Source organism: Strix aluco, chromosome 15 (genome assembly GCF_031877795.1).
Source record: "Strix aluco isolate bStrAlu1 chromosome 15, bStrAlu1.hap1, whole genome shotgun sequence".
NCBI classification, from domain to species: Eukaryota; Metazoa; Chordata; class Aves; order Strigiformes; family Strigidae; genus Strix; species Strix aluco.
In genome coordinates this window covers 3,721,963-3,748,667 of record NC_133945.1, presented here as the reverse complement: position 1 = coordinate 3,748,667, position 26,705 = coordinate 3,721,963, and the positions used below count along the sequence as shown (strand labels likewise).

General features: G+C 54.8%; 1 protein-coding gene across 5 annotated transcripts in view; it reads left to right on the top strand.

Moving 5' to 3' along the window:
* The window catches only part of LOC141930292 (ankyrin repeat and fibronectin type-III domain-containing protein 1-like), a 261,254-nt gene that overhangs the window by 210,616 nt on the left and 23,933 nt on the right, over positions 1 to 26,705 (top strand). For 3 of the 5 annotated variants that reach the window (XM_074840948.1, XM_074840947.1, XM_074840950.1), the window contains one exon: positions 9,693 to 9,821. The exons of 1 other annotated variant lie outside the window; for it this stretch is intronic. In XM_074840948.1, the coding sequence (XP_074697049.1) occupies positions 9,693 to 9,821 (129 nt within the window). Of the gene's footprint in view, positions 1 to 3,486; positions 3,628 to 9,692; positions 9,822 to 26,705 lie in introns of those variants that run through there. One more of the 5 variants, XM_074840952.1, reaches the window with a different exon arrangement.

Genomic DNA, 26,705 nt, shown 5'->3' with positions numbered 1-26,705 from the left:
GCTGCAGGATGCAGCGTGACTCACCAGGCTGTGGGCACACGTGCCCAACATCTCTGTTCCTTTGCGGACAGCTGTTGGTCAGAGGGGGGACAGTCGTTATTGTCAAAATGCAAATGAATAAAATCATTGTTTTGGCAGAGAATTTTTAGGGGAAGGACATGCAAATTTACCTTCCATTCAGAGTGCACATTGGTATTAAAATACAGTGTTTGAAAGCCAAAACAAAGGAACATTTTAATTTGGGACTCATCAGATGGTTCCTTCTGCTTGGATTAGCATCAAATTCTTTGCAGCAAATGCTGTAAGTTTGACAAAACTCCGAGTTTCAAAGAAAACAAGAAAGAAGTTCTACAAATGCCATCCATTTCTAGGGATTGTTGCTGCTTTCATTTGTCTCCCCTGTCATGAAGCAACTGGCCTGGTACTGAATATGGGCAGGCCAACAGGAAGAGGCTTTGGGAAATGCAAGTAGGACATGTGGTTGGGTTTCTTCCTGGATGCTGCTTTAATCTGGCCTCTAAATAGTTCAGAAAAGTCAGCCCAGGGTGGACCCGGGAGTTCTGGTGGAACCTCAGAGCACACCTGAAGGGTGCTGGCAGACCTCGCCGTCGGGGTGGCAGAAAGTGGACAGCAGGGTCACAAGGCTGCCGGATTGCTGCCGGAGGCTGCGCTGAAGGGATGTGTTGTGTTTCTTTCCTTGGCCTTCTTTATAAACACGCTCCAAATAAAACCTGCTTTTCCACAGCGCTCAGAAACAGCTGCACTGCTTATTTAAACGCACCCGTGAGGTATCTCCGTCCTTCTCCCCCTGCTTCCCTTCTCCTTTCATCCTTGGGTATACCTACCCGCCTTGTGTTGCAGATCAGAAATAGAGACTAACCACCAACTTGCTAATTGTAATGCAGTCTGATAATGCCAACTATAATTAGCTGTACGTATCAAAGCACTTGTGCTGGCGGAAGTTTTTTGTGACCCTGTTATCATACTTTAAATAGAGGATGCTGTCTGCTCTGCCTGGCTTCTTACTGCAGAGCCAGGTCCTGCAGAGTCCAACTTGATCCTTCCCAGGGAAGCCAGTCTGACATCAGCCTAGGTGCCTGTATCTGCCAGGCTTGTGAAGAGCCAGGCCTGGAAAAGCAGTGCTCGTTGATAATCTTTAAGCGCTGTTTATGCCCCCCCAATACATGGCAAATGTTGGCAATCACTGAGAGATTTGCTGCCACAGAGTTCCTTCCCTGAGGCCCTGGTCACCATGGCTGCCCAGGCATGCTGTGCCCTGGGTTGTGGTTATTGGGGTTTTGTAGCTCTGACCCATCTCTTCTTTACAGCTTTAGGGTACTCATCAACCAAGAGGCAGCTCACGTTGACATGTGCCGTGCCACAAGGAGGAATGATTCAGGTTCTCTGAACCATTAAGGGTCTCAGGATCAACTTGTCTAGAGCTGCAACATCATGTCCCACGACTGTCAGACATCACTCCTTGTTCCCTCTTGTCAAGACCTCTAGCTTCTTTCCTTACCATCTCACACAACTCCTGCTACTCTTTCTCCATCTGCAGCATCTGCACTGTCCCTCTCTCTGGCCTCAGGAAGCCTCAGCATGCTGGTCAGCTGTCCTGCCCTTACAGCAACCCCCTCGTTGGGTCAAAACAGACATCACCAGCTTTGCTCGGTCCCACCAGACTGAGTGGCTTAGCTTGAGAAGGCTCATCCTCGACACGTGGGTGAGCCGGCACACTCACAAAGCTCATCCCCTTAGCAGTGAAAAGCCTTTGGCTTCTTCTCCGCAGCGTCACCCAACCTTGGCACATCACACAGCTCACAAGCCTGGTGTGATAACACATGGAAAAGTTTGTTTGGGTGGATATGCCCAAATTCATCACTTGCTCAAACTGTGGCGGCCCACAGCTGCTATGTTGCTGTCTAATCTGGCCTGAGCTCCTCAGGGAGGTAAATGAGTGCCTGTTCCACGGATGTGCTGTTCGACATCCCAGTGCTCAGCAGGGGAGAGATTTCCTAATGTAATAACCTGCAGGCAGACCTTGGGCTGTAACAGCATCAGATCTCGCAAACTAATCATGGTTGAGTCAGCAGGAGAAGTGGGACGCTGAAGTCCCGAAGGAAACCCAGGGACTTGGAGAAACTGTCGGTGAGTTCCTCTCCCTGCCCAGAGCCAATGTGCTGCCCTTTGGGTGAGGAGCCAAACCTCCTGAGATGCTCTCTGCCACCCTGCTGCAGGGAGTGCAGGCCCAGCCAAGGTCCTGTGCCACTGCTTTGGGGAAGGCACCTCACTGCTATTGGGGTTGAACTGTTGTGTTCTGGCAGGAGACCATGCAAGCTTTCCATTTCCATCCCTGGGCAGCATCTGGGGAGTTGGGGGTTAGGAGTTCATTAGCAGAAGCCCTGGGTGGGCAACCTGGGCAGGCAGCGATAGCCACGTGCAGTTGTGCCTGTCTTTGAGTTAAGGGAACACCCTGAGGGCAGGCTTTGGTCAGGGGGTCCCCAGTGCTTCCCCCCCACCACTCGCCTGGAGCTAAGGTATGCAGCATCCACTTGGACTTGGGAAGTCCCTGTGGGCAGTGTCCTGTGCCTATCACCTGATGACCCAAAACAGTGGTGGAAGAGCTCAGTCCATGGCTTGTGTGCCCTAACCCTGGACATTGCTCATGGATTTAGGAGATTGTGGAGGAGGAACATGAGAAGAGTGGAGTACGGGGCTGTCTGCAGCTCACCAGATTCCCTGCACTGTCACCCATGAGCCCACAGAGATTGGAGACTGGTGGCCCACTCAGGGCTTCTGTGGGGGGGGGGCTCTTGGGGCTTCCTCCTCCTCAGCTTACGTGGGGAGCCCAAAAGTTTTAGTGGGAGTTGGGGCAGTTTTCAGCATCACTACCTCTGCTTTCTGCCCTTCTTAATAGGAACAGATAGGAAAGCAGGGCCATGCAGGGTGGCAGGGCTCACAGCATACTCTGGGGGTGCCAGTGGGGTTTGGTGGCATGTTGTTGCATCAGGAGTGCCACAGAAAGCCAAAAGCCAGTGGAGGTGAGCCCGAGGCATTGCTGCCTTCTGCCTGGTGCTCTCTCCACAGCTGACCCTCATCCCCCTCATCCGAGCCTGGTCCCTCTCATCTGAGCCTGGTCCCACTGTCTGAGCCTGGTTCCCCAATCTGAGCCCAGTCCCCTAATCTGAGCCTGGTTCCCCCCACTGAGCACGGTCCCCCCGGCCGAGCCCGCGCAGACTCGTGGTTATGTAAAGCCCCGGCGAGCACGACCGGGAGATTCTTCAGTGTCGGAATCTGAGTCACATGGGGCTGTTTTATTTCCCCCTCTGCTAATCTCGTTTCTATAGAAACAAGATTGGGAGGAAAAAAAAAAAAGAAAAGAAAAAAAAGAGCCAAGCACAGAGCGAGCGAGAAACCTGAGGTGATGGGTGAGGGAAGCGGAGGTGGCAGATGAGGAGGTCGGGCGCACGGGTGGGAGCAGGGGATCCCGGCTGGGATGGGAGCGTGCCTGTGGTTGTGTGCGTCGAGGGGACAAGGACTCTCCCAAAGAGCCACTCTCGGATGAGCTGCGCCTCTGGCAGTGGGTGATCGGCAGAGCCTGGAGGGAAGGGAGCAGAGGCTGTGCAGGTGAGTGAGCATCACTCGCGCGGCTCCCGGGCATCTTGCCCCGGCACGGCATAGCATGGCACACCGCAGCTGTGCCAGCTCACCGGGGATCCTTCCCTGGCTGCTGCTTTGGGGACACACTCGTGGCTGGAGCCACGGTCCGTGTGCGGCTGCAGCGGGCCGGTGAGCGGCATTCGCAGTCGACGCTTGCCCGGAGGCTGCCGGAGGCTGGCTGCGTGTGCGCGGCCGCGCACGTTCCCTTTCTGAAGCTTCTGTCTCCCGAAAGGCCACTGTCTGCTTGGGAGGCACCTTTCCAGCTTCGATTATTTTTCCTCTTATTTTATTCTAACTGCACCTGTGCAAATAAAACGCTCGCAGAAGCCAAACCGAGCAGCTGCAGGGAGTGCAGAGAGCTGTACTTGCTCTCAGCCCCACTCACCCCAGGGCAGTGTCCAGCTTCCCAAGGCCAGGCTGCAGCCGGGATGCCCGCGGGGATAAGCCCAACTCAAAAGCTGGTTTTGCAATGACTGTTCCCAAAGGGAGGACCAGCTGAAAATGCTGCTTGTTTGCCTGCTGCCAAGTGCTTGGGCTGCCCACAGCCACCACACAGCTTGTCCCAGGACTTTTGCTTGCCTGTGCTAATTCAGGAGGCTGGCGGCTGCCTGCCAGGAGCTGTGTTAGTTCAGAACCACATACAAGCACGTGCTGCTCCTGAGTCTCGGGCTAGGGTGTGCAACAGGTGGGAGTTACTCCTGCCTGGACTAAGCTATCTTCATCTCTGTGGGATGGGTGACTTGTGCCCGTGAGGTGGTGAGAGCTTTGGCTGGGCATGTTGGTGGAGCAGGAGCGTTGCCAGCACTGCTGGTCCCATGCCGGTGCCTGCGCCAGCGCTGCCTCGTGATCTCTGTCATCCCACACCCGTGGCACGGTGCAGCTGTGCCTGCACAGACCACGGTCTGCCCCACAGCTCCAGCCACAGCATGGCCAGGTCTTGCAGTGCCAATGGCTGGGTGAGGCGCCGCACGAGCACCCGGGCTTCTGTGGGCTCACTCGGACGGCTGCAGCCTGCTGACATGCACTGCTTTTTGCAGAGGCAGCCCGTGATGTCCCTCCAAGGACCACCGCAGGGGAGAGGGCGGGCCGCAGAGCCGAGGGGACGGGGATTTTGCTTGTCATCACTTTTCAGTTGTGGCGCGGTGTGGGGGATGCGGCGGTGAGGCATTGCAAACCCCCGGCCAGATTCTCGCCTGTGCGTGGCTGGTGAAGCCAGAGGGATGAATCGAGTCCCTGTGTATTTCTGTACTAAGTCAGCTTTGGGAAATGTCATTGCTCATCCGCCTGCCCGACCAGCGAGGGGGTGGAGGGCAGCGCTTCAGACCCTTGTCCTCATCCGAAAGGGCAGCTGAGTGGATTTTTGTGCTGGGGTGCTGTGTGCTGTGATGGCTCAGCGAGCTGACTGAGCCACAGGCAGGATGGGGCCGGGCTGTCAGCCTGCTGTGTCTCTGCTCTGCCTGTGTTCCCACTGCCTCAGCGAGCCAGGGGCTTTGGCAGTCATCCATGCTGGGATCAGACCCCCAGAAAACATGCCTGGTGAAGGGATGGGCATCAGGCTGGTGTTACACAGCACATTCGGGCAGCGCAGCTGGCGTGGGAGCTGTGCCCTGTGCTGAGCCGGAGTCTTCCTCCTTGGCCGGGCTGGGCTGTGCTGGCAACGAGGGTCCAAGTGCTGCTGTGGGCACCCTCTGCTCATCCTGGTTGAGCACCCCAGGGGGCCATCAGCACACACCAGGCTGGGGACAGCACTGTCCCCATCTCCCTTCAGCAGCAGCATCTGCCTCTGGCTGCCCCTTCCCTGCTCTGCACCTGTGGTGAGGGCTGGGTGCTGTGGCTGATGCTGAGGGGTGTTTGCCACGCCAGGTCCTGCCACCCCCACGTGCACACGAAGCGGTAGTTGTATGGGGGAGATGTCACGTGCGGGCTTTGCATCCTCACGCCCTGCCGGCAGCGGCGTTCCTGCCTCCCCGGTGCCGCCAGCTCTGCTCAGCCGGGAGGTTTGGAGGGAAGGGCTGAGGATGGGTATTGCTGCAAGAGTCTCCAGAGCCAATAATTATTTCTGGGGAAAAGATGCTGTGTTCTGACTTAAACACTGACATGGGACTCTGAACATGTGTAATCTGGCTGACAGATGGCAAGTCATAGAGGTGTGATTTATGATACAGCACAGTAGCTGAACAACCTTCTCTGGTTGTCAGGAGACAATTCTTCTCAGCGCTGTGGTTGATGTTTCAATTGATGGTTTTCCCCGCGTGTCCTCCCGGCTCCTCAGCAGCATGCAGGGACCTCCAGGGAGCCTTGGCAGGTCATGGCGCAGCAGGCTGGGTCCACCAAGCCCCAGCAGCGCTGATGCTGAGCTGCTGCAGAGATGCTGCTTCTTATGGTGGGGTGGGCAGGTCACCCCAGATCCTGGGCAGGCTGGACTATGCAGCAAGCAGGGCTAGGGACCCCATGCTGGCCTTTCCCCATCCCATGGCTGGGATGAAGCTGACTGAAGGCGGCAGCAGCTCTCTGGGGCTGTCTGTTCCCCAGACCAGCACATTTGTGCCGAGTATGCTGGTACTGATGGGAGAAGGCATGAAAATCTTGCCCATCAGTGAAGTGCACAAAAGGACAGATGCCAACAGCCGTAGGGAACCTGCCTTACTCACATGGCCTCTCTGTGCCTCAGTTTCCCTGCCTCCACCTTAAGAACCCTTTCACAAGGGACAGGGGCATCTATTAGTGTTTGGAAAGCACTTGGGAAGTAAAAGTGTGGTCCCAGCAGTATCCCCCTCCCGTGTTAGAAGCTCACCGCTGCTGCCACCCACAGAGCACAGACCCCAGCACAATGCCCAGTGGCCCTGCGGGAGCATCCTGAACCTGGGAGCATCCCAATCCCAGGGATCCAGAGCAGCCCCAGCACGAGGAGCTCAGGGAAGCTGACCCAGTAGCTGGGCCTCGGTGGGGTGAGGGGAGTGGGGCAGAGCAGGCTGCTGGCGTCAGGCTGCATTTGCCTGTGTGCAGCCATGGAAGAGCAGGTATGATTCATTCCCTCTTCTGCAGTACAGTTTATGTAAAGCAGCACTGTATAAATAGCCAGATGATACTGTAATGTGCTCCTGGCTTTCTAATTAGTGATGCTTCTGCTGGAGCTTTTGGGTCTGGTGGAGGTGAGAGGAGGCTGGTTCTTTGCTGAGCGCTGGATGAGTTGCTGACAGGTCTCAAGGGGGAGGTACTGGCCCATCAGAGTGGTCGCGGCCGTCTCCTTTCACCTGGCTATGAGCAGTTGGAGGTGGTGGGTGAGCCTGCTGGGTGACCAGCAGGCTGGAAGGTTGGTCTGGGGGATGAAAGCAGCACCCAACATCTCAAGATTTTTGGTCACCTTCTGGCTTGTATGTGGCTTCGCTTGTCTGCCCCGGGTTGAGCAGATCCAGGCAGCACCTGCCCTGAGCCAGGGAGCATCGCCTTTCTCCCTGCGCCTTCCCCTGCGATGCCGTGCTGTGGGGGGAGTCACATGTCCCCAAGCACCCAGGTGGCTTCTCCAGCCCCACCAGCACACCCTGCCCTCAGGGACTAACATTCCTTCATTCTGAGTCCTGTTGGCAAGTCACCCTGTTTTCCCCTGCCAGCTGTTCTTGGCAGATGCTGTTGGCTCTAACCAGTGGCTGCTCCTTCCCTGCTTGGGGCAGGTGGATGCATCCGGTAAATCTCCTGAGTGTGTAATTGTCCCGGTGGTGTTGATCACAAGAGGCACGTACCAGCACGACAGAGGCACTTGTTTGTCATGGTGAGTGGCTGCCTTCTTGCATCCATGCAGGTGATTTGGGATTTCACAGCCCCACACCCCTGCTGGGACCAGTTTGGGAGGGGTGGCTGTGATGGTGCAGGGAGCATGGTGGGGAAGGGGTGAACATAGCAATCAGGACAGTGTTCTCCAGGCAGTCCCCAAATCTCATGAGATCAACATCCCCAGCGTCCTGGTGGCTGGGCGTGGAGCTCTCACCCCTGCAGGGTAGCGTCCTGGGGAACTGGAAAGCTGGGCAGCGTTAGGACTGCCGCAGGGGGAACAGTCCGGTGCTACTGAGGAGGTGCTATAGGAAGCCAGCAGCACCCATGCCCACCACCCAGCCCCAACCCTGGGTCAGCCCCGAGCCCTGCTCACTCCGAGGTCCACACTGCACCGGGGCTGCTGCAAGAGCATCAGCAGTCAGTGCCCACGCCTCCCTAAATTGAGATCTTATTCATTAAGTGCTGAGCTTTGACACCAGATCAAAGGAGAGGCGAGGCGGTGAGGACGGTGTTAGTGCAGGGCTCCGGTCAATGGGCTTTCACAAGGCGCCTGGATCGCTCCTCTTCGAACGCCTCTTCCTCCGGCTGCGAGTGGGGGAAAGCTGGGGTTTGGGTTTCTTGTTGGGTTTCTTTTAAGGCAAACCTCATCCTTTACATCAAAGTAGTATTTCTTCTCAAGAATGTAAAGAATGACCCTGGAAGGTCTAAGCGTCTCTTTCCCGGCGGTGATTGGAGAGACGAGAGCCTTCTCCAGAAAGCTGTCTCCACCCTGTCCCCAGCAACAGCAATTCATAAGCTGAAAAATAAATCAATAACCAGAGTTAATGAATTGAAGATGTCTGTGTTTAAAATGTATCAGGAAAAAAACTGTTAGCTGGTCGTGGTTGGCTTAATTACTGTGAGGAAAGGCCGGGAGCTCTCATTTCTGAGAAATACCTTCTTTTTTTCTTTCTTTTTTTGGCAGTATTTTGTTTGGTTGAAGCTGGTCAGGACTTGAGAGGAGAAGAGTATTGGCTTTAGCAATGTGTGTAGGTTCAAAGGCTTCCCCGAGATCTGTCCCTCATCTCCCAGACCTCTGTCAGATAGCTCCTGTCCCCTTTCCTGCCCAACCCAGGGCTGCCTGAGCAGAGGGAGCAGGTCGTGCTGGCACAGGACTGAAGGAAGAGGAGAGGCAGTAGCCATGGTGGCACACGTGGCGGTGCCACCAGCCTGGTCATATGCCCAAGTCAGGGTGTCTCAGCTCCCCAGACCGCTCCTCCCTTGCTCCCACCTCAGCTCCTGGTGAACTGGCAGCAGGGATGGGTTGTGGCACCATGTTTGGCTGCAAGCTGGGGATGCTGCCCCTTGGCACAGCAGGCACCAGGGTCTCTGTGTGCTGCAGAGGAAAGCAGAGGGCTGCGGGTCTCTGCAGGGCAGGCGCCTCCCAAGCAAATCTCAGTGCCAGCTTTCTGCATGGCATTGGGCTTGGAAAGAGTGTGGTTGTGCCTCAGGACAGCAGTTCTCTTCTGGAGAGAGAGGGCAGGGGAGAGTGTGCAGCATGGTCCCGGAGCCTGGGGGTGATTTTCTCCCGGGTCCTAGGGACTGGGAGAGATGCTGGAGCATCCTGCCCAGCGGGAAGGGGCTTTGCCACCGCAGATGGGTCTTTCAGCTGCACCCATTTGCTTGCACACATTTCTGTTTCCTCCTCTGAAACATCTCCGATGCGGGTTGATTTCCATGTCAGCCCTCATCAGGAAAGTCGTCTGGTGTTTGAGAGCCCTGGCTGGGAAGCCACAGGCTCTGCGTTTTCTCTGAAGAGGCGTGTGGCTGTGGCAGAGGTCTGCTTTGATTCTCTCCGCTGATGCTTCTCTGGCTGCCTGACCCCTCTCAGGCAGGCACTGCAAGAAGCAGAAGCAGCCGGAATTTCTCCAGTGTTGGCCATCACTGGTTGGTGTTTGGGCAGGAGCACATAAGCGAGGGAGGTGATTTTGCTGCAGCAGGGAGCAGGACCTGGCACTAACTCAGCCTGCCAGGCTCACAGCTTCGGTCTGGCTAACAGCATGCCATGGCCCTGTGCTGGTCCTGGCTTTGCCAGGCGATGCTAAACCTGCTGCTGCTCTGCTTCTTCCCCCCAAGGCTGGTGCTGCCCCGTCCCGGTGCTGCTGAGCCTCTGGGAGCCCCCTCCTTTCAGCTCCAAGTATCACTTGGCTCTGTGCCATGGGCCTGCCGCTGGGAGACGGGTGTTTCAGTGACATTAATGCCTTTCCTCTCCCCTTCCCCAGGTCGGAAAGCAGCCTCTCTAGGTTTGCTCACCGCTTGTCGGTTAAGCAGAAGCAGGAGAAGAGAAGGAAAGCTGAGTATGCCTCGGCCGAGCTGTCTGCCTTCCGGCCCAGGTCTCTGAGCATTGAATGGTAAGAGCTGCAGGACAGGGCTGGGGGAAAGGAGTTCCTGCCTCTCCAGTCTCTCTCCTGTCCCCTGTCCCCACCAGTGCCACTCTGTCCCTGTCCAAGGAACATCCTGTGGAACAACACCCCTTCAAGTCCCTCTGTCTGCTGCAGAAGCTCCCCCAGGGTATCAAGCCAAAACATCCCCCCTCACCCCAGCGCAGGGAACAGTGGGGAGCCCTGGGAGGCTCCTTCCTTGGGGGGCTGAAGGAGACCCCACGGACTGGGCAATGGGGATCTTTCAAGGCTCACGTGGAACATGGATATGCATGTCTGCTGGGCCAGGGCACGTGAGTGCATGACCTCTGGCAGCCCCCGCCGCTGGTTGCTTCTCTCCTCACCCCTTCCCACCCCACCCCGAGCTCCTTACAGGAGCTGCCAGTGGATACGTGCCATGGCATGTACCTCACTGGATAAACCAGAGCCAAGAGCCACGGCAGGATGGCCACAGCCAGTGTGGTGGCACCGGGAGCCACAGGGGCTCCCCGCTGGTGCTGTGCGCAGGGTGAGTGATGTGAGGGTACGGGGCTGCCCCAACACGAGCCGCCCTCCAGGGCAGCTCTGTTTGCCCACCCCAGAGGGATGCAGTGCTCCCTCCTTCCCTGATGCTTCTGCTGCAGCACCCGTGGGGCCCCTCGTGCTGAGCACAGGTCTCAAACTGCAGTCCCTGCTCAAGCAGGGAGTAATTTATCCTGGGTTTCTAAGCTCTGATGCAATAGCCTTGGAAGCAGATCACAGTCTACCCTCCCAGCATTAGAGGTGACTTGCTAAGGATATTTAAAAGAACTGGAAGTTGCATTGCTTTCTGCTTCCTTAGATGGATAAGGAGGGTAAAACTTTTTTTGAAAAAAAAAAGAAGCGCTTAGAAATTGCAAGAATGTTGAGTTTGGTTTTCATTTTCCCTGCTTTTTTTTTTTTTTTTTGAGATCTTTCTGGCATTTAGTGTATGTTCTAACACTTCAGTGTGAGGTTGTGGAGTCCTCCTCAAAGACTTCCTCGATCTGTGAGGTTAGTTAGGCATCAAAGCTAACTAGGTATTAATGAGGCCAGACAAAGAATTTAAGCTATTTGGTGACAGACTGCTTTCTTCTCCAGTTGCACAACTTTCTTCCTTTGCTAAAACGATGTCATCATGAAAGCTGTTCTGCAGTTACTATGAATCTTCCAAATAGACAAGTATGTGAATTTGTAATACACCAAACAGGAAAACAAGCAAAGAACTAATTAAAAACAATCGGAGTTTCTCTTACTCATAATAAAGAAGCAAGACAAGACAGAAAATCTCTTTTCTCCCTTTAAATGTCTCTTTGAAGCCCCCGGATCCCATTTTAGCCCTGCGGTGTCAAGGTATATTTGTGGTACATTTTCACTCGCTCTGTAGCATTTTCCTGGGGGAAACCATCTGTCTTGTATTATTTTGCAAAGCACCATGTACAGCAGCGACTCTGCAGCAGTGGTAGATGATGTTATTTTATGGGGTTTTTGTAAGCAAGCTTGGAAATGAGCTCTTGGCGAGCTCTTTGCCTTCAGGTTGCCACGTGCCATCGCATTGGAGATTGAGGCTGGAGAGTGTGAGACCTGAAAGAGAAGGAGCTGTTGTTGCTTCTCCTGCAGGGACATAGGCACGGCCGGTCTGGCCGGGGAAAGGACAACTGCCCTGAGGTCAGGGGTTTTATCCATGGCTGGAGACATCTTGAGCTGGATCAGATGTCCAGTCTGGCAGCCAGGCTTGGATGGGCTGGGGTGCTGGGACCTGGGTACTGGAGCTCTCTGCCACTTGGCGGCAGGGCACAGGGAGGGGTGACCCAGGGGGGTTGCAGCGGCAAGGAGCCAGGCAGGCAGCAGCAGGCAGCAGCGGGGTGAGGACCATGCCCACCGCCTGCTGCCCGACCATCTCAGTGTGCTTGTTAACCCTCGCCCTGTTGCCGTGATAAAGCAGACAACCCAGGAGCTGTGCTGGCTCTGTTGTTGCAGTGCAGGAATTTGATTTGCTTTTACATGCGCTCAGCTCAATTTCCAAGGAGGGACTGGGGGCACCTGCCCACGAAGCACGGGGCGCTGCCTCCTTGGCAGGATGGGCACACAGCAGGCAGGTTTTCACACATGCCAACGGTGCATGTGCCTGGTCCACACATGCATGCTTGCCCTCAAGGACACACTTGGAGGCTTTTCGCATGCAAAGCACCAGCCTCCTCTGCAGTCCCATCCTGCAAAGGGGGCACCTGGCCTTTTCCCTGGTGTGAAACATCATTTCTCTGCATCCCCTGTACGTCTTCAGGAATCTGTGATCATCGTAGCGGGATCACTAACTTGGTTAATTGCTCCAAACCATCATGCTACACACAGGGGAAGGGCCTTTGGAGCTGCAGGTGTCCCTGTCCCTGCTTGCCCTGTGCCTTGCATGGGAGGTCCTGGGCTGCAGGCAAGGCTGCTGGGTGCTGTGGCCAACGGAAAGCATGGTTCATGCCCTTGCAAATCTACAGACACCTAATCTGGCTTCCAGACCAAATATCTACATGCATCACATCTGTATGTATTTAGAAGCTTAACCCAAGATCACCTCTGTGTCTTTTTACCTGCCTCTGCGCAAAGGGTGAACATCCACGCTGTGTATAAGGGGGGTTCAGCTCATCCCATGCGAGTAGGAGGGGGATGGAAAAGCAGTGGACCATGTTTTCCCAAATCAGCGGCTTCTGAGAATCCTGCCCATCTTAATTCAAAGGCTTGAAGGCAAGGAAAGGCTCCTGGACCCACTGTTACCTGTTGCCAAGGAGGAGGTACAGATGATAAGCACATCATCAGTGCCTGTTGCTTGGGAAAGCTGGGTGTCAGTCTGGTGGAGGGATTAGTGTTTTCTTCCTGAAATTCCTACCAAAACATTGTCGGTCCAACCCCTCATGTCTCTGCTATAGTGGAAAGCATCCTTACCTCTCATTCCCACACAGAGCAAGCTGAGCCAGTTTTCCAGCATTCCCAGTTGTTCAGGTGCTCAGGTAGGGCTGGATGGAGCTGAGTGAGAAGAGAAGGAGCTGTGCAGCATCACAGTGTCTGCCTGACACCGTGTCCCCTGTGCTAAGCACTGCCAGGTAGGATGGGGACAGTAGATCCCTTCATCTCCCCTTGGCCCTTCTCCCTTTCCCTGGGGACACCTCGAAGCCCTGCAGGGAGGGTTGCTGGGTGCTGGCATTTCTCTGGGCCAGAAGATGCAGTTATTTACTGGCACAATAGATAAAGTGCTGAATGTCCCACGCTACCTACCCAAAAGCACGGGGATGCTCCTGTCGCAGGTCTCGTGGTCCATGCGTCCACCAGAGCACGGGTGGGACGCACTTGTGGGTCGTGTTTCTCGCCGGGCACAAGGCAGGCTTTATTCACACAGCACGTGTTTATGTGCTGCACCGGGCAAGCAGAGCGCAGTCCTGCTCCCGAGCTCAGCCATCGGTGAGTGAAGCCTCGTTAGTTCTACTTATTAAAAAAAAATTGCTGGGGGAAGGGAGAGAAGGCAGGGAAAAAGTGAAGTATTGAGAAAACACTTCTTTCATTCATATGTTGTTTACTGAAATAAATACTTCATTATTAGGCTTTTTCTAGGCTATTTTTTTTAAAGCCAGTGCCACAAAGTCCCCAGTGTTAGGGCCTGTGAATGTTCCATATCACCTCAGCCCATTGCTCCTGCAAGCTGGTGTCTTGATGCCGGGAGGTGCCCGGAGAGAAACACTGCAGGGAGTGGGGTAGTGTGAGGCTTTCCCAAGCTTGGGGGAGAAACCTGGGGGCTGCTTGTGTCCAGTTTTATTCAGGTTTGCTTTCTCCTCCTCTTTGCTGGACGGTTCATGCTGTGGCTCACAGGGGCACCAAGGCAGTTTGAGCTCCAGATGAGGCAAAAGCTGGTAACTGAGGCAAGGAAGGATTTTGAGTCTGATTTATTAAAGCTCTGCTTTCTGCTGGACTGTGATACTAATCTAACTCCAAAACTTAAATAGCATGAAGGTGTGTGACACAAAGGCACCCTTTACTTGAAGCTCGCCACCTTCTGCTGTTGGAGTGAAGAAGTTGAAAGCTGGCAGCTCCCGTGGAGACCTCCCGCTGTCCCTACAGCAAACCAGAAATGCCAGCAATCCTTTTTCTCCCCCCTTAGGGTGTACTGAGGCAAAAAGAGCCTCCTCTCCTCTTCTGCCTGTCACCTGAGAAATAATCCATGTTTATCTTTCCTCTTAAGTGAGTTTTAAACCAATAAAAGGGCTGCAATCTGCTGGTTAACTCTTGTGTGTGCAGAGCCTGGGAGCCTTGGTCCCCCTCTCGCATCCTTCCAGCTCTGGTGCTCATCAGGAGTTCCAGCCCCAGCAGGTTTGTCCTCCTGGCATCCATTTGTCTCTTCCTTTTCCTTTCCAACCTCTCAGTCTGGTTTTCCTTCTTCCATTTGTTCCTCTGCTTGTCTTCCCCCCATGCTCATTTTCCCATAGACACCTCTTGTTGTCCACCCTGATTTTCCTCTCTGTTTTCTTCTTCTTGATTGTTTACTTCTACTTGCTGCCTTTTCTGTTTGGGATTCTCGAGCTTTTCATGTTGGACAGCCTCCCTGCGATCCATGGTCAGAATAGCCTATTCCCATGGTGGCTCAGGAAAAATGCAATGCATTCCTCACTTCCCCCGTCCCCTTATCTCGGTTCTGCTCGTTGGCTGCCCACCACGAGCTGTTAAAGCAACACTGGCAGGAGCATGTCGTCTGGTGGTTAGAGGCAGCCAGCCGGCTCGGGTTCAGTCCTGCCTGCATCTTGTTTTGCTGCCTGACCCCTGGCATGTTGCTGAATCTCAGCTCCTCGCTCTCCCTCTGCCTTGCGCAGAGACCTGCCTGCCCAGCAGCAACAAGTACAGGCTGTGCCCACCTGGGTGGGAAGGTGTGGAGTGGTTTTCCTGCGATGTCCCAGCACCGGAGCTGGGTGTAACGGCTGTCGGGCATCCCTCTGCGCGGGACCGCAGTGCCGTGAGGGCAGGAGCTGCGGCCGCCAGGTGTGGGAACCGTGATGGCACCATGGGGCTGGCAGAGGCAGCACACACGACTCTGCTGCTGTACTCTGCCCTGTGTTTTGGGTTTGGTTAAGAAGCAGAAAGGTTTTTAATGGAATTGTTTTCATGAAAGTTATTTAAAATTTTATAATGCAGTAATATTTCTCCTTTGGGTTTAAGTGGTCTTGTGTGGTATGGAAATTCTCCCTAAATTTCTGTGCTGGGGCATGAAATCCGGGCCTTGGAGGTGCCTGGCACTGCTCAGCCTCCTGCCATAGCTGCTCTCAGCTGATGTGCACAGACAACCTGTCCCCATCAGCAGGCTCCTCACTTTCTGGCACCCGAGTCCCGCGGTCCCGTGGGGCTGCAGAGCCCGTGGGAGGTGCTGAGCTGCTGGCTGATCTGTCTGACTGTTCCTGAGCCAGTGTACTGGAGCGCTGCTACTGCAAATCTCAACGAGAGCCTTGTGCTGTTTCCATTGCAAGTAGTCTACAGTCATATAGGACTTTCCGCAGGACTCTTTGCTTGACAGTCGTCTGTTTGCCAGCGAAAGCCAGCACAAAGTGAATTGTCAACGACTTTCTGGGAGGTGGGGATGAGTAGCACCCTAAAGAGAGGGGGCTCAGAGTTTCACAGCCCTACTGAGCTGTCTTACTCCTAACTTAATCCACACATCCAAGAGGAGGTTTGGAGCCCCTTCTCTTCCCAGCCGAGGAAGCTTTTAGCCTGAGCAAGGGAAGTAAGAAGGAAAATCAGGCCCTGAGCCTTTCAGTGGAAGGGGAAGAGTGCCAAAGTCTGAGAGGTGTGTGGGTATCAGGGACCACAGACATGCTCGGGGCAGGCTGAGATGTGGGCAGCCCGTCTGCGCTGGCTGTGGTGTGGGGCAGCCAGCCTGGTCGAGAGCTCCACCTCCCTCATCCCACCAGTCCTGGCAATCGATATGGGGGAAAAGCAGCCGCCCCCAGCTCGGTTGTGCCGAGCACAGGTCCTGGACAGGCCGGCGTGGTGTTGAAACGAAACGCGAGGCTCTTTGTCTCGACTGGGAGCGCTTTAAGCCCTCACTGGGGAACAATGGCCAAGCTATGGGGTCATTTGTTCTGGTATTTCAGCAGCTCCTCGTGATTTATGGGATGTTTTGTTCTGCTGCTTGTCTTAGCTTCCCCCTCTCCACCCTCCCCGTCTCCATCCCTTCTCCATTTCAGCTCCTCCTCCCCCCGCTCCCAATTCCCCTAATAGCTGTGGAGCCTCTCTGCCTTATGAAGTCATGGTATCTGTGACTTACTGAATTAGCTGTATGGGAGCTGGACTTCCACACCGTGCTGTGGTCTGCCAGGGTGTCCCAGCTGCCTGGGGAGTCAACCTGCAGCAGGGCCCCTTGCCCAAGGGCTCCAGGCAGCCTGAGCTTCCCCCAGGCATGGCAGATGGACGTTGCCATCAGCATGCTGCTAAAAAGTCAGTTTACAGGTGATAAATGTGGTCAGGAGGAGCTGCAGCCCCAGTGAACAAGAATGGCTCTGTCTGCAGAGACCCCCCTGTACCAGGGTGGGATGGGGGCTTGGCTGCCTGCTCCTGGTGCAGCCATCCCCCCACCCTCCCAGGACACCTCTCCATGGGTGAGGTGGGCACCAGTTAGGAAGCCCCAGAGCTTTTGGTGCTGAACTGTGCATGGGATGAAGTAATTCAAGAGCTTGGCTTTATCCCCAGCACCCTGGGAATGGCCACAGTCAGAACCTCTGAGCATGTGGGGGGAGCAGGAGTTCACCCCCCAAGAGCTGGTGCGACAGAGATTCACCAGTGACTGGAAGGGACTCACTGATGTGGATGGGGAGGAGCGAGCCCTCAAAATATCTCCCGGAAAGTTGGGTTTGCCTTTAGGAAAGCATTTGAAAGGAATAATTTATTTGCAGAAAATCACCTTTTATCCTCGTTGCAAACAGATAGAGGTTCAAGGGGAACTGCTCTTCACAGTGATACCAATGCGCCTGCTGCAGCTGGTCCTTAGCCCAGAGAGGCCTTTGCAATGGCAGAAGAGTTGTGGTCCATGCAGCTCTGCTTCTGCTGCCCCGTGCTGCCAGCAGGGAGCTTGGAGCTCCCAGTCCCATGGGTGCAGGTGGGGAAGGAGGAGGACAGTGTGGGGGGAGTTTGGGACCATCCAAATCCATAGGGTCTGTGTGAGGCTTGTGCCTCCCCTCCTGATGCCACAAGCTTCCATCAGCCCATGTTTCCTCCTCGTCTGGGGAGAGGCAGCCTCAGCTTGTGATACGATGAGGCTGGAGAGGTTGAGACAGGACCAAGGGCTGGATCCTCTCTGTGTGCAGCGTTATGACCTGCTGCCACAGACGCTGGCTCCAGCACATCCAGCAGTCCTGTCTGCATTTGTTTCTCATGTCACTTCAGCAGGAAAAATTGAGCCCTCTGGGAAAGTGACGGAAGGAACATGTTCAGAGAAGACTGATTTCCAGGTTCTCCCTGTCTGGGACCGGAGCCCTCAGTCAGATCCCTTCCCCACCGAGACCACAGGAAGCAAATACCATTTATTTAAAAGACAAATGTAAAATATTGTGCCAATGTGGTGTTCTGGCCGCTTTCCCCTGCTGGTAGCTGATACCTCCAAGCCCTGATAAGATTATTTCTCAGCGCAGCATATCCATTATCCTCCATGCACTTTGATTTCTCTCAAATAGCCCATTTGCTTGACTTGTTTTGTTTTTTTCTCATCATCTCTCTGCCATTTCCCATGGCCTGGATCTGTAAAGCAGGATGGATGCCTTGGTCCCTGCTGAGGAGTGTGGAAGATGCTCTTCATTCTGCAGGATCTCCACCGGTTCTTCTCTGTAGATGTGGTTATGCTGGGGGGAAGGTGCAGAGATGCCACAATCCTTGGTATGAAAGGGAAACCTCATGGATGTCTGAATCTTAGTGTGAGTCGAGCCCTTCCTGATGGGCTCATGGATTCTCCACACCAGCTGGTATTCTCAGTGTCAGTGTGCTGGATTTGGAGGGTCTCAGCTCTCCCAGTCCTCTTAGCCAGCACACAAAAAGTATCTCAATATATTTCTTTTAGTGGGAATATCGATAATAGTCCTGGTTTCCTACTACTGGTCATGTCTTCAGACCTGCTGACTTTGAACCTGGCTTCTCCGTAAGCTGATTTGCACCTGGGGAAGGGCAGTGAAGAGGAGTTGTGTGTCTGGAGCAGCCCCAGCAAGGCAGGCAGTCTGTCCCAGCCCCTGGGCAGTCAGGCTGCGCTTCCCTCCGTCCTGGGGACAGCTTTGCCCTGGGAGCAGAAGGGCTTGCTGGTCTTGCTGTTGATGCTGTTGGGGACACTGGGGTTGGGAGACACAGAAACATCAACATTTACAGATAGTCCTGACAACCAGCACTTTCAAGGTATTGGAATACTTTTAATCGTCCCTTGTCCCTTAAACAGTGGTAGTCGCTGTTGCTCAGGTTTTCTCTGCTCTTACATAGTTTCCCACTGGATGAGACACTTCTGCCTGCCAGAGCTTCAGGAACCTCTTGTTTATCTTCCTGGAGAGCATCTCTTGGTGCCAGGTCAATATTGGACCTACTGGCTTCAATGCTGGCAGGATGGGCAGCACTCAGTGAGGAGGCCAAAATGGAGGTTGGAGACAGGCCAGGACACTTGGGACACTGACGACCAGGTCCTCAGGCATGACGGGATCTCTCTCCACTTTTTCTTGAGTCTTTCCTGCTGCCTGCACACTCATTCTTCCCTGTCACTTTGCTTCACACCCATCCCTCTTACCCACCTTTCTTCTGCTGGCTTGCTTGCTTTTCAGAGGAGGTTTGTGAGCCCAAGTGAACTCCACATCAGCTGAGCCTCATGCTAGTGGAGGTCAGGGAGAAGCAGTTATGTTCCCCTCTGCTCCTCACTTCCAGATTTCCTCCCGTTCTCCTCAACATTGAAATATTCATCTATCGATCTCAGTGTGTCCTGCAGTAGCTCACTCCCCAGGGGCGTTCCTCTCCCCGTCCCACTTTGTTGTCTTTATTTGCACTGTTAACACGGAGGGCTGCACAGGATGAAGATCTTCTGCCAAAAATGGGCAATGTGGAGGAGGTTTTTTCATGTGGGCAGTGCAAAACAGTGCAGATCTGATGAAAGTTCCAGTTTCAGGGCCAGGAAAAGACAAGGTTCATGATTTGCTTTGTCCAGTGTGGAATTGGACACTTGGCAGCAGATGCCAGTGTCATCATGAGAAACTGCACATGGTCTTCACTCTGCCCATGGTGTGGAGGTTCACCTGAGCCCCCTCCATGTCTGTCCAGACAGAGTCTGGTTTCCATCCAAGAAGTGTCCCAACAGGGCCTGAGGGCTCACCAGTTAGTAGCTGGAAGGCAAATCTCTCCGGCCTGAAGTCAGGGCAGGCTCCTTACTGATGGTCTGCTGTGAAAAGCTGTTGTTTCCAAGCTTTGAAAAATGAACATATGACGTGTGGTAGCATTTGTTAAGCATGGCCACCAGAGCAGCTGCTGAGCTGAGCGGAGCTCCAAGAAACATCTCTTCTTGGCATTATCAGGATTGACGCTGGCCCACTGCCCCGAGAGGAGCCATCGTCACCTTCGGTGGGATGCTGTGGCTTGTTGAGTGGATATTCTCCATGTAAAACCTACAGGTTTCCGAGCACGTGGTTGTTGCAGCCTCTGAGATGGTAGGGACTGCAGGTAGGTCTGGCAGTGTGGTTACTCAGCTCTTCGCACAGTTTTGTTTCTCCTCTCCACCCCCATGCTCCATGTTTAAGCACTAAAGTGGTCAGGACCCAAACTGACTCGTCAAAGTTTCTGAGCTTCACCCATCACAGAGAAGAGTGGCCTGGGCTGAGGACCAGGGATGAAGCACTGGCCTGGGGCATAGGGCACCAGGCTCCTCCTGGCCTGCTGATCTGCCCCTCTTTGTGCCTCCGTTTCTCACTCTTTAAAAGGAGCACAGCAATCCTGACCTCTTTTCTCAGGCACTTTGAGATCTACTGATGAAGGAGCTAGCTGTTGCAACAGGACACTTGGTAACTGGGGTCTTCTGCTGGCAAACCTGTTCCTCTAGCCCCAGGGACAAGATGTGGGCTAGCTCCTAGCTTGGAGCTGACAGGTTGAGCTTTACTGTTAGGTTTTGTAAGTTTGGGATCACGAGCTGTTAGCTTATGTTACCACTTCAGCAAAGAGCACCAAGGTCCAGGTATCAGTGCTGTATGCGGGTCCTGGGTGGCTGGAACTTTCTCTGCCCAGGGACCAGATACTAAAAAAAGAGAGCCCTTTTTTTCCCCCAAGTGGTGTTCTCATTCATCAGCATCCTCACTGGGAAAGAGGAGGAAGTTATTCTGGTCAGAGACAGTGGCAGGAGCAGAGGTGGGCAGACAAATCTTTCTGGAGAGATCCAGGCAGGTATAATCTTAAAACAAACTCTTTTGGGTTTAAATGTCGCTATGTGCTGGGCTCTGGAGTCAGAAGGTGCTCGCTCCTGCTGTGTGATGGAGCCTTCAGCCTTTCTGCAAGCCTGGCCTACGTCAGAAGACACAAGCCTTGAAGGAGAGGCTCATCGGGGGGTCAGTCCCTGCTACCTTGTGCCAGGGAACAGCCTTGAGGGCAGACATGGCCCAGTGAGGCTTGGCTGGGTTTCTGGTGCTGGGAGGGACCGCTCTGCCTCTGGACCTTGTCAGAAGGTGAAATTGGGTGAAGGCATGGATTTGCTGGTGAGCAAGCAGGTCATCTGAGGTCTAACATGTGCCAAGGTGCTGCCAAGGTGCCTTGTCACTGCCCCGTGCCCCTCGTGGGCAGCCAGCCCACCTCCCGCTCCATCCTCCCTGCTGCAAGCTGGGCTGCCAGCGCTGTTGCCCTTCAGGGGCAGCTCAGAGCCAAGTCCTGCTATGCCCTGCGCCAGGCGGGTGCTTGCGGTTGGGAGAGCTGTGTCAGGTTTCCCTGTGCACTGAAATCCCATGAAGCAGCGGGCCAAATCCTGAGGAGCAAGGAAGCTGCTTCTGGACACAGATAAGCCAGCGTGACATGTAGCTAATGCTCCCACTTGCCCTGTCTACACCCAGTGTCTTGCTGGCTGTCCAAGGGGGTGTCTCAGGGAACCTCAGCTGTGAGCATGTTCTTGGAGCTCCTTGAGTGAGGGGGTGGATAAGCCAGTGGAGCACTTGCCTGTTTTCTGTGCAAGTGGAAGGCTGATGCTGCCAAGAGGTCCCATCCTCCCAGTGTTCTCCTGGCCCTGCTCTGCCCCAGTCATGAGCTCTGGAAGACTCGTGGCCAGCAGAAAAGCAGTTTTCCTCGTGGAGCAGAGCTCCTCTTGGGTGAACTTCGCATGAACTCATGAAGTTTCTTTGGCCATTTTCTCCCCTGACAATGCAGGCAGGTCAGGAACAGGATGCTGTATTGCACAGGGACCCAAGGCTGCCTTCCTCATGCGCCATCATCCTCCTGCTGTGCCATGGAGGAGCTATCTGCTGCCTGAACAGCTGCTCTTCACCCCAGGAGAAACGCCAGCAGATGCCAGAGCTGTCCCTGAGCTACACTGGGACCATGCTGCCATAGCTGCTGCTCTCCCTGGTCTTAGGGTGGATGGTAGGCACCCGTTGCAGCACCAGGGCATTAGTGACCTATGGCTCAAGGTCACCCAGGTGGTTGTGACAGAGGTGAGAATTAAATCCCCCCACCTTGTCCTGCTCCCACTCTTTAGCAGGAGATCACGCTTGCTAGCTTCCACGTCTGTGTTCATACCACATCATTTGGTCTGTCACCAGAAAAATCGGGGGTAGCAGAGGAAGAGAAACCCTCTGGGCTGAGGCGTTGTTGGCACAGTAAATCGGAAGGTGTGAGTGCAGCCTGAGCCAACATAGGGACAAGGTGTGGCATCCCAGGCCAGCATGTGCCAAGGCACAGTGGGTACCTAGAGGGACTTTCTAGGTCTGTGAGCATCTTGGTCCCGAGGAAGCTGTCTTGCAGCATGCAGCCAGGAGAAGCAGGGTGAGGAGAATGGTGAGATGAGCAGGGTGTCTCAGGAGCATGACACCCTGCTCCACCCCTCCTCTCGCTGTTCAGGGTGTGGTGAGGGGGAGGAAGGACACAGCAGCACCCACGATGTGTTGGGGCCACCAGCTCTGTGAGATGTTTCCCAACCTCTTGGTGATGGAGGAGCCCAAGCCGTTTATGTCTGGCTCAAAACTTCTGCTCAGTGTAACCATGTGAACAGGGATCTCCCAAGTGCTTTGAGAGATCTGTGAGGTGCTGGGGTTGGAGTGGTCTCCTCTCACCCCGTGCTGCCACCTCCCATCTCCAGGGCCACCTGCAGCCACTGGCCCCTGCCACCCTTGCTCTTCTGTGCTGCAGTGAAGTCATCCTGATGTTCTGCCATGAAGGGGCGAGGAGCAACAAGGGCACCTCTCACCCAACACATTGATTGTAGACGGAGCCAGCAGATGCCTGTTGTTAAGACTGTATAACACTTTCCAGCGGAAGTTTGTTTGCTTATACCTTTGCCAGACTTTAACTGTTTGAATTTTTCCATGCTCACTCTGCCTCAGGCTGAACTTTCTCCCTTTTTTTTTTTTCAAGTTTCAGCAGAAGGTTGGGGAAAAATGGTAGCTTTGCCAATTTTTTTTTTTTTTTTCCTCCTGTCTCTTTGTTTGAGGACTTCTGGTGCCTCCATGCTTTGGAAAAGAGACTTGAAATCTGGCAGGGTTGGCGCATTCCTGGTGGAAAGCAACACAGATTTGGTCAAACTGTTAGCCTCTGGAAGGCATGGTTGCACATGCTTGGAAGAGCTTTTCAGAGACTAGCTGCTAAAAGCCCCATCTGCAGAGAGACTCTGGCCCCTGTGCCCGCTGCTCTCCAGCTGCACCGAGCACCTCCCGTTCCCATCTCTAGAGACACGCCCTTGCCCACACGAGTCCAGGTCAGGAGTGGTGACCGCAATGAGCCCAAGCAGTTGTTTGGTGCTTCTTATTAGCAAGTCTCAAAGCACTTTACAGAAGATGACATTGTCTTTATTTCCATTTCCCATGTGTGGAAGCTGAGGCACTGGCTGTGGGCATCACCTGCCTCTTGCCCTCAGTGGTAGAGCAAAGAACAGCGCTCACGTCAGCTTGGGCAGTGGCTTGTCTCTAGACCAGGAGAACTGAAGCAAACTCAGAGGAGAGAGTGTTTTCCAGTGCTCCCATGTTGTGCAAGACCTTGGGAAGGGGCATTTGTATGCCTGCTTCTCCCATGGGTGTGTTTCCATGGATGGGTGAATGTGTCCTGATGGTCAGAGGTTTGACCTGGGGATTACTATGGTTTTTAATGTTGTTCTTTCATATGAAGGTGGAAATCTTTTCTACTTGCTGTCCTGAGGGCTCTGACAATTCCTCCACAGGCTCTATTATCCTCAGCTTGAGCTTCTCTACCTGATGATATCTCAAAGTTTTCTGCAGCCAGAGGGTGAATAAAGTGACAGATGAGGTGGGAAAGTTCTGGTCTGATGGAGGCAGCAGGCAAACCTCAACTGGAAGGAGGCCTGGCTGGTAGTGAGGTCTCCCCAGCTAGTGCAGTTACAAGAGCACTTGAGCACTTGTGGGGTGTTTTCTAGCAAAATGGAAAAAAAAAAAAAAAGTGGCTTCTCCTCTTGGACTGCAGCCTTTGGACCCAGACTCTACTGGAGATGCATAGAGGGAAGGTTGGCTCTGGCATACTTGAGTGCTTTTGTAGTTGGGTGGCAGCGAACCGTCTCCTCTGTCATTGTGCTGGGTGGTGCTGGCATGAGACCGGCACCAGGGCTACGTGGTAGTGTTGGTCCCTCCTGTCAGAGAAGACCCCGGTGGGTGCTGGGCAGGGAGCTGGTCATGGAGTGAGCTCGGAACAAATCCTGGCATGAAGCTGTGCCCAACAGGGAGCCAGCCTGGGACATGCCACCGGCAGTCCAAGGAGATCCCCAGTGCAGGGGTGGCTGTTCTTGGTAGCAGTGCCAGGGACATCCTGTGGGTAGTGGCCAGCGTGCCCAGCGCTCCCGGCTGGGTCCTGCTGGTTGCCTTCCAGTGTGAAAGGGGTTTTCTGACTCCAATAACATTTACCAGCTGGGAAGCAGCTCTGGAGCCGGGTGTGTGTGTTTGTCTGTTCTTCCATTGTGTCTTGGCTGTTGTCTCCTCCTCCCTGCCGAGATCAATGTCTGTGGCCTGCCTTTTATAACCCCTTTGGGTGCAGCTCTGGAAGTCTTCAGCCAGCGATGCTGGTTTCCATCGTGCAGCTTTGGAGTGCTTGAGCAGCTTGGTCCCCATCTAGCTGGATGGCTTGGGTAGGACGGTGGACTGGAGGTGGGTTTCCACCAGAAGGGGTATCCCAGTGAGGGGCTGGGGAGGTCTCCTGGAGGGCTGTGAAGCACAGGTAGGATGTAGTTGACAGAGGATGGACACCAGCCACGGGTATGGGGGAGCGAGCTCAGATGACCTCCGAAAGTCCTTTTGGGCCAACTTTCTACAATTCCATGGTTTTGGAGAAGAGGTGGTTTCTCAGGAAAGCCAGCTCTCACCAGCATATTCTTCCTGGTGGCACCAGGTGGCGCAGGAGGGTAAAGGATTTGCTTGTCATCCCCGCAAGTCTGGGTTCAAATTGATTGCCTCTCACTGCTGTGATGAGTCTGTAGGTCTCAGCCCCCATGGCATGTGGCTGTTCCCCCATGCCAGGGTGAACTGCAGCCTCAGGGCCAGGCAGTGGGGATGCAGCTCCTGGGAACCCTGTTTCCAGCAGATTGGGGAGCTGAGCCAGTGCTTGAACCATGGCAGGGGGCCTGGGTGTGTGAGTACTGCAGAGCCCCACCATCCCAGGAGTGGGGCACAATAGCGTGGAGGAGCCAGTCTTAGCGGGGAGAACCCCAGTGGGTCTCAGCAGGGGCGAGAGGGAGGCAGTGTGGTCTGCTACCCTGGTGCGAGGCCATGCTGAAATGCAGAGCATCCCTCCCGCACACACTCAAGCCGGCATGGGGTAAGACAAGTTAGTGTTTCCTCCTGGCTCCTGGGGAGTCCCAGGCATTTTTCTGGGGTGTGGGTACATGGCAGCAGCCCTCCGAGGAGTTGGGACAATGCCATCCTGGCCCCTGAGGCCCTTTCTCCCATCAGGACAGCACTCAGATGCAGCTGCTCACCCCGCGCAGGCTGGGGTTGACACAGCAGCTTTGCCCTCAGCCAGCCCCGCTCCCTTCCAAGAAGTGGGTGTCAGGCCCGAGCAAGGGGACAGGACCAAGCTTGGATGAACGTGGTCTTACATCCCTTCTCACTCCTCCCAGCATGGCAGACGGGCCCCAGCCGCGTGGCTGAGCATCCCCACACTGATCATCAACCTTATGCTCCAGCTGGGTCCAAGCTGGGGCCCTGCAACCCCATAGAGATATCTTCTTCTCCCTCCTTTTGCCTTCAGTGATCTTTGAGACCAGGCGTCGTATGACTCAGCTTCTGCATTTGATACCCCCGAGAAGAGTTTGCACACATGCATCTGTGGCACAGAGCGGTGCTTGTTCCTGGCAGGCCAAGCCGGGATAGGATTTCTTCCTGAAAGAGGGGCAGTGAGTCCCTGCTGCTCATCCGCTTTTAATATGCGGAAGTCTGATTTAGCCGGGATGGTGCCAGCAGGTCGGAGGTGTCTTCCAGAGCACTGTTGACCTGCTCCAGCATCCGGGCTTGTAAGATCCTGGAAGGACGGGAGGAAGCGCCACTGCAATGCAGAGCAGGTGCTCAGCTGGTCCCTCTGTACTTTGGAAGTCTGTCTGTCCTCCCGTCCCTACCTGCAAAGGTCCAGCTGGTTGTGGGTGCCAGAAGCATCAGGCACATTTTGGGTGCTGGGGCTGAACTGCTAGTTCTGGCACTCGGCACGGGGCATGGTCAGCAGAAGTTGACACCGACGTAGATCCTGTGAAGGGCAGTTTGGGTGCTGACCTTTAGGTCCTGTCCGTTTCTGCTGCGCGGTCCCTGTGAGCAGCTCAGGTCTGGAGGCAGCTTCTGACTGAAGTAAGGAGCACCCAGCCAGCCCCCAGGGCCGAGCGGCCTGGGCAGGGGTGCTGAGCTCCTTCTCTGGGGTGCTGGGTGAGCACAAGGTCACAGACCCTGCAGTGCAGAGGTTTGCAGGGGGCAGCATCTTGTAGGGGGCAGGGATTTGCAGGGTGCAGGGCGTTGCAGGGTGCAGGGGTTTGCAGGGACCAGAGGTTTGCAAGGCACAGGGCGTTGCAGGACGCAGGGGTCTGCAGGGCACAGGGGTTTGCAGAGGACAGGGGTTTGCAGGGGGCACAGAGGTTTGCAGGGTGGCTGCAAGCCCCAACTGAGCCAGGCCCCAGGGCTGCGTGCTTGGCTCTTGGCACCAGAGGACTGGCTCCGTCTGCCTCCTGCCCGGCAGCGGCAGGGTTTTCCGATGGTCACAGGGCTGTGGTCACACCCGGTGCTGCCTGTTGCTGCGGTGGGTACCTGGCACCAGGGCGGCTGTGCAGGGCTTCCCCATCAGCTTTGGTCACGGCTCGGGACAGCCCATCCTGCTTGGTCCTGTCTCCATCAGGTTCCAGTTAAAACCAAATGCGTTCTCCAGCCTAAGCTGCGCTGCCGTTTAAGCCCTTCCAAAAATGAAACAAATACCCACGGACTGCAATTCGAATTGCAGCTCAATTAGGGCTTGTTCCCAATGCGATCATAAAACCTCCAGTACGAAAACAAACAACCCAACCAAACCACATCCAAGCCTGACAGCATCCTCTGGAATGCCTTTAAAATAACAAGGGGGGCAGAGGAAGATGAAAGCGGCGTGGCCGGTGGGAAGAGGGCTCTTTGGCCCCGAGGGGCAGCCTGGAGGTGGGCTGCGCAGGTGTGGGGCAGGGCG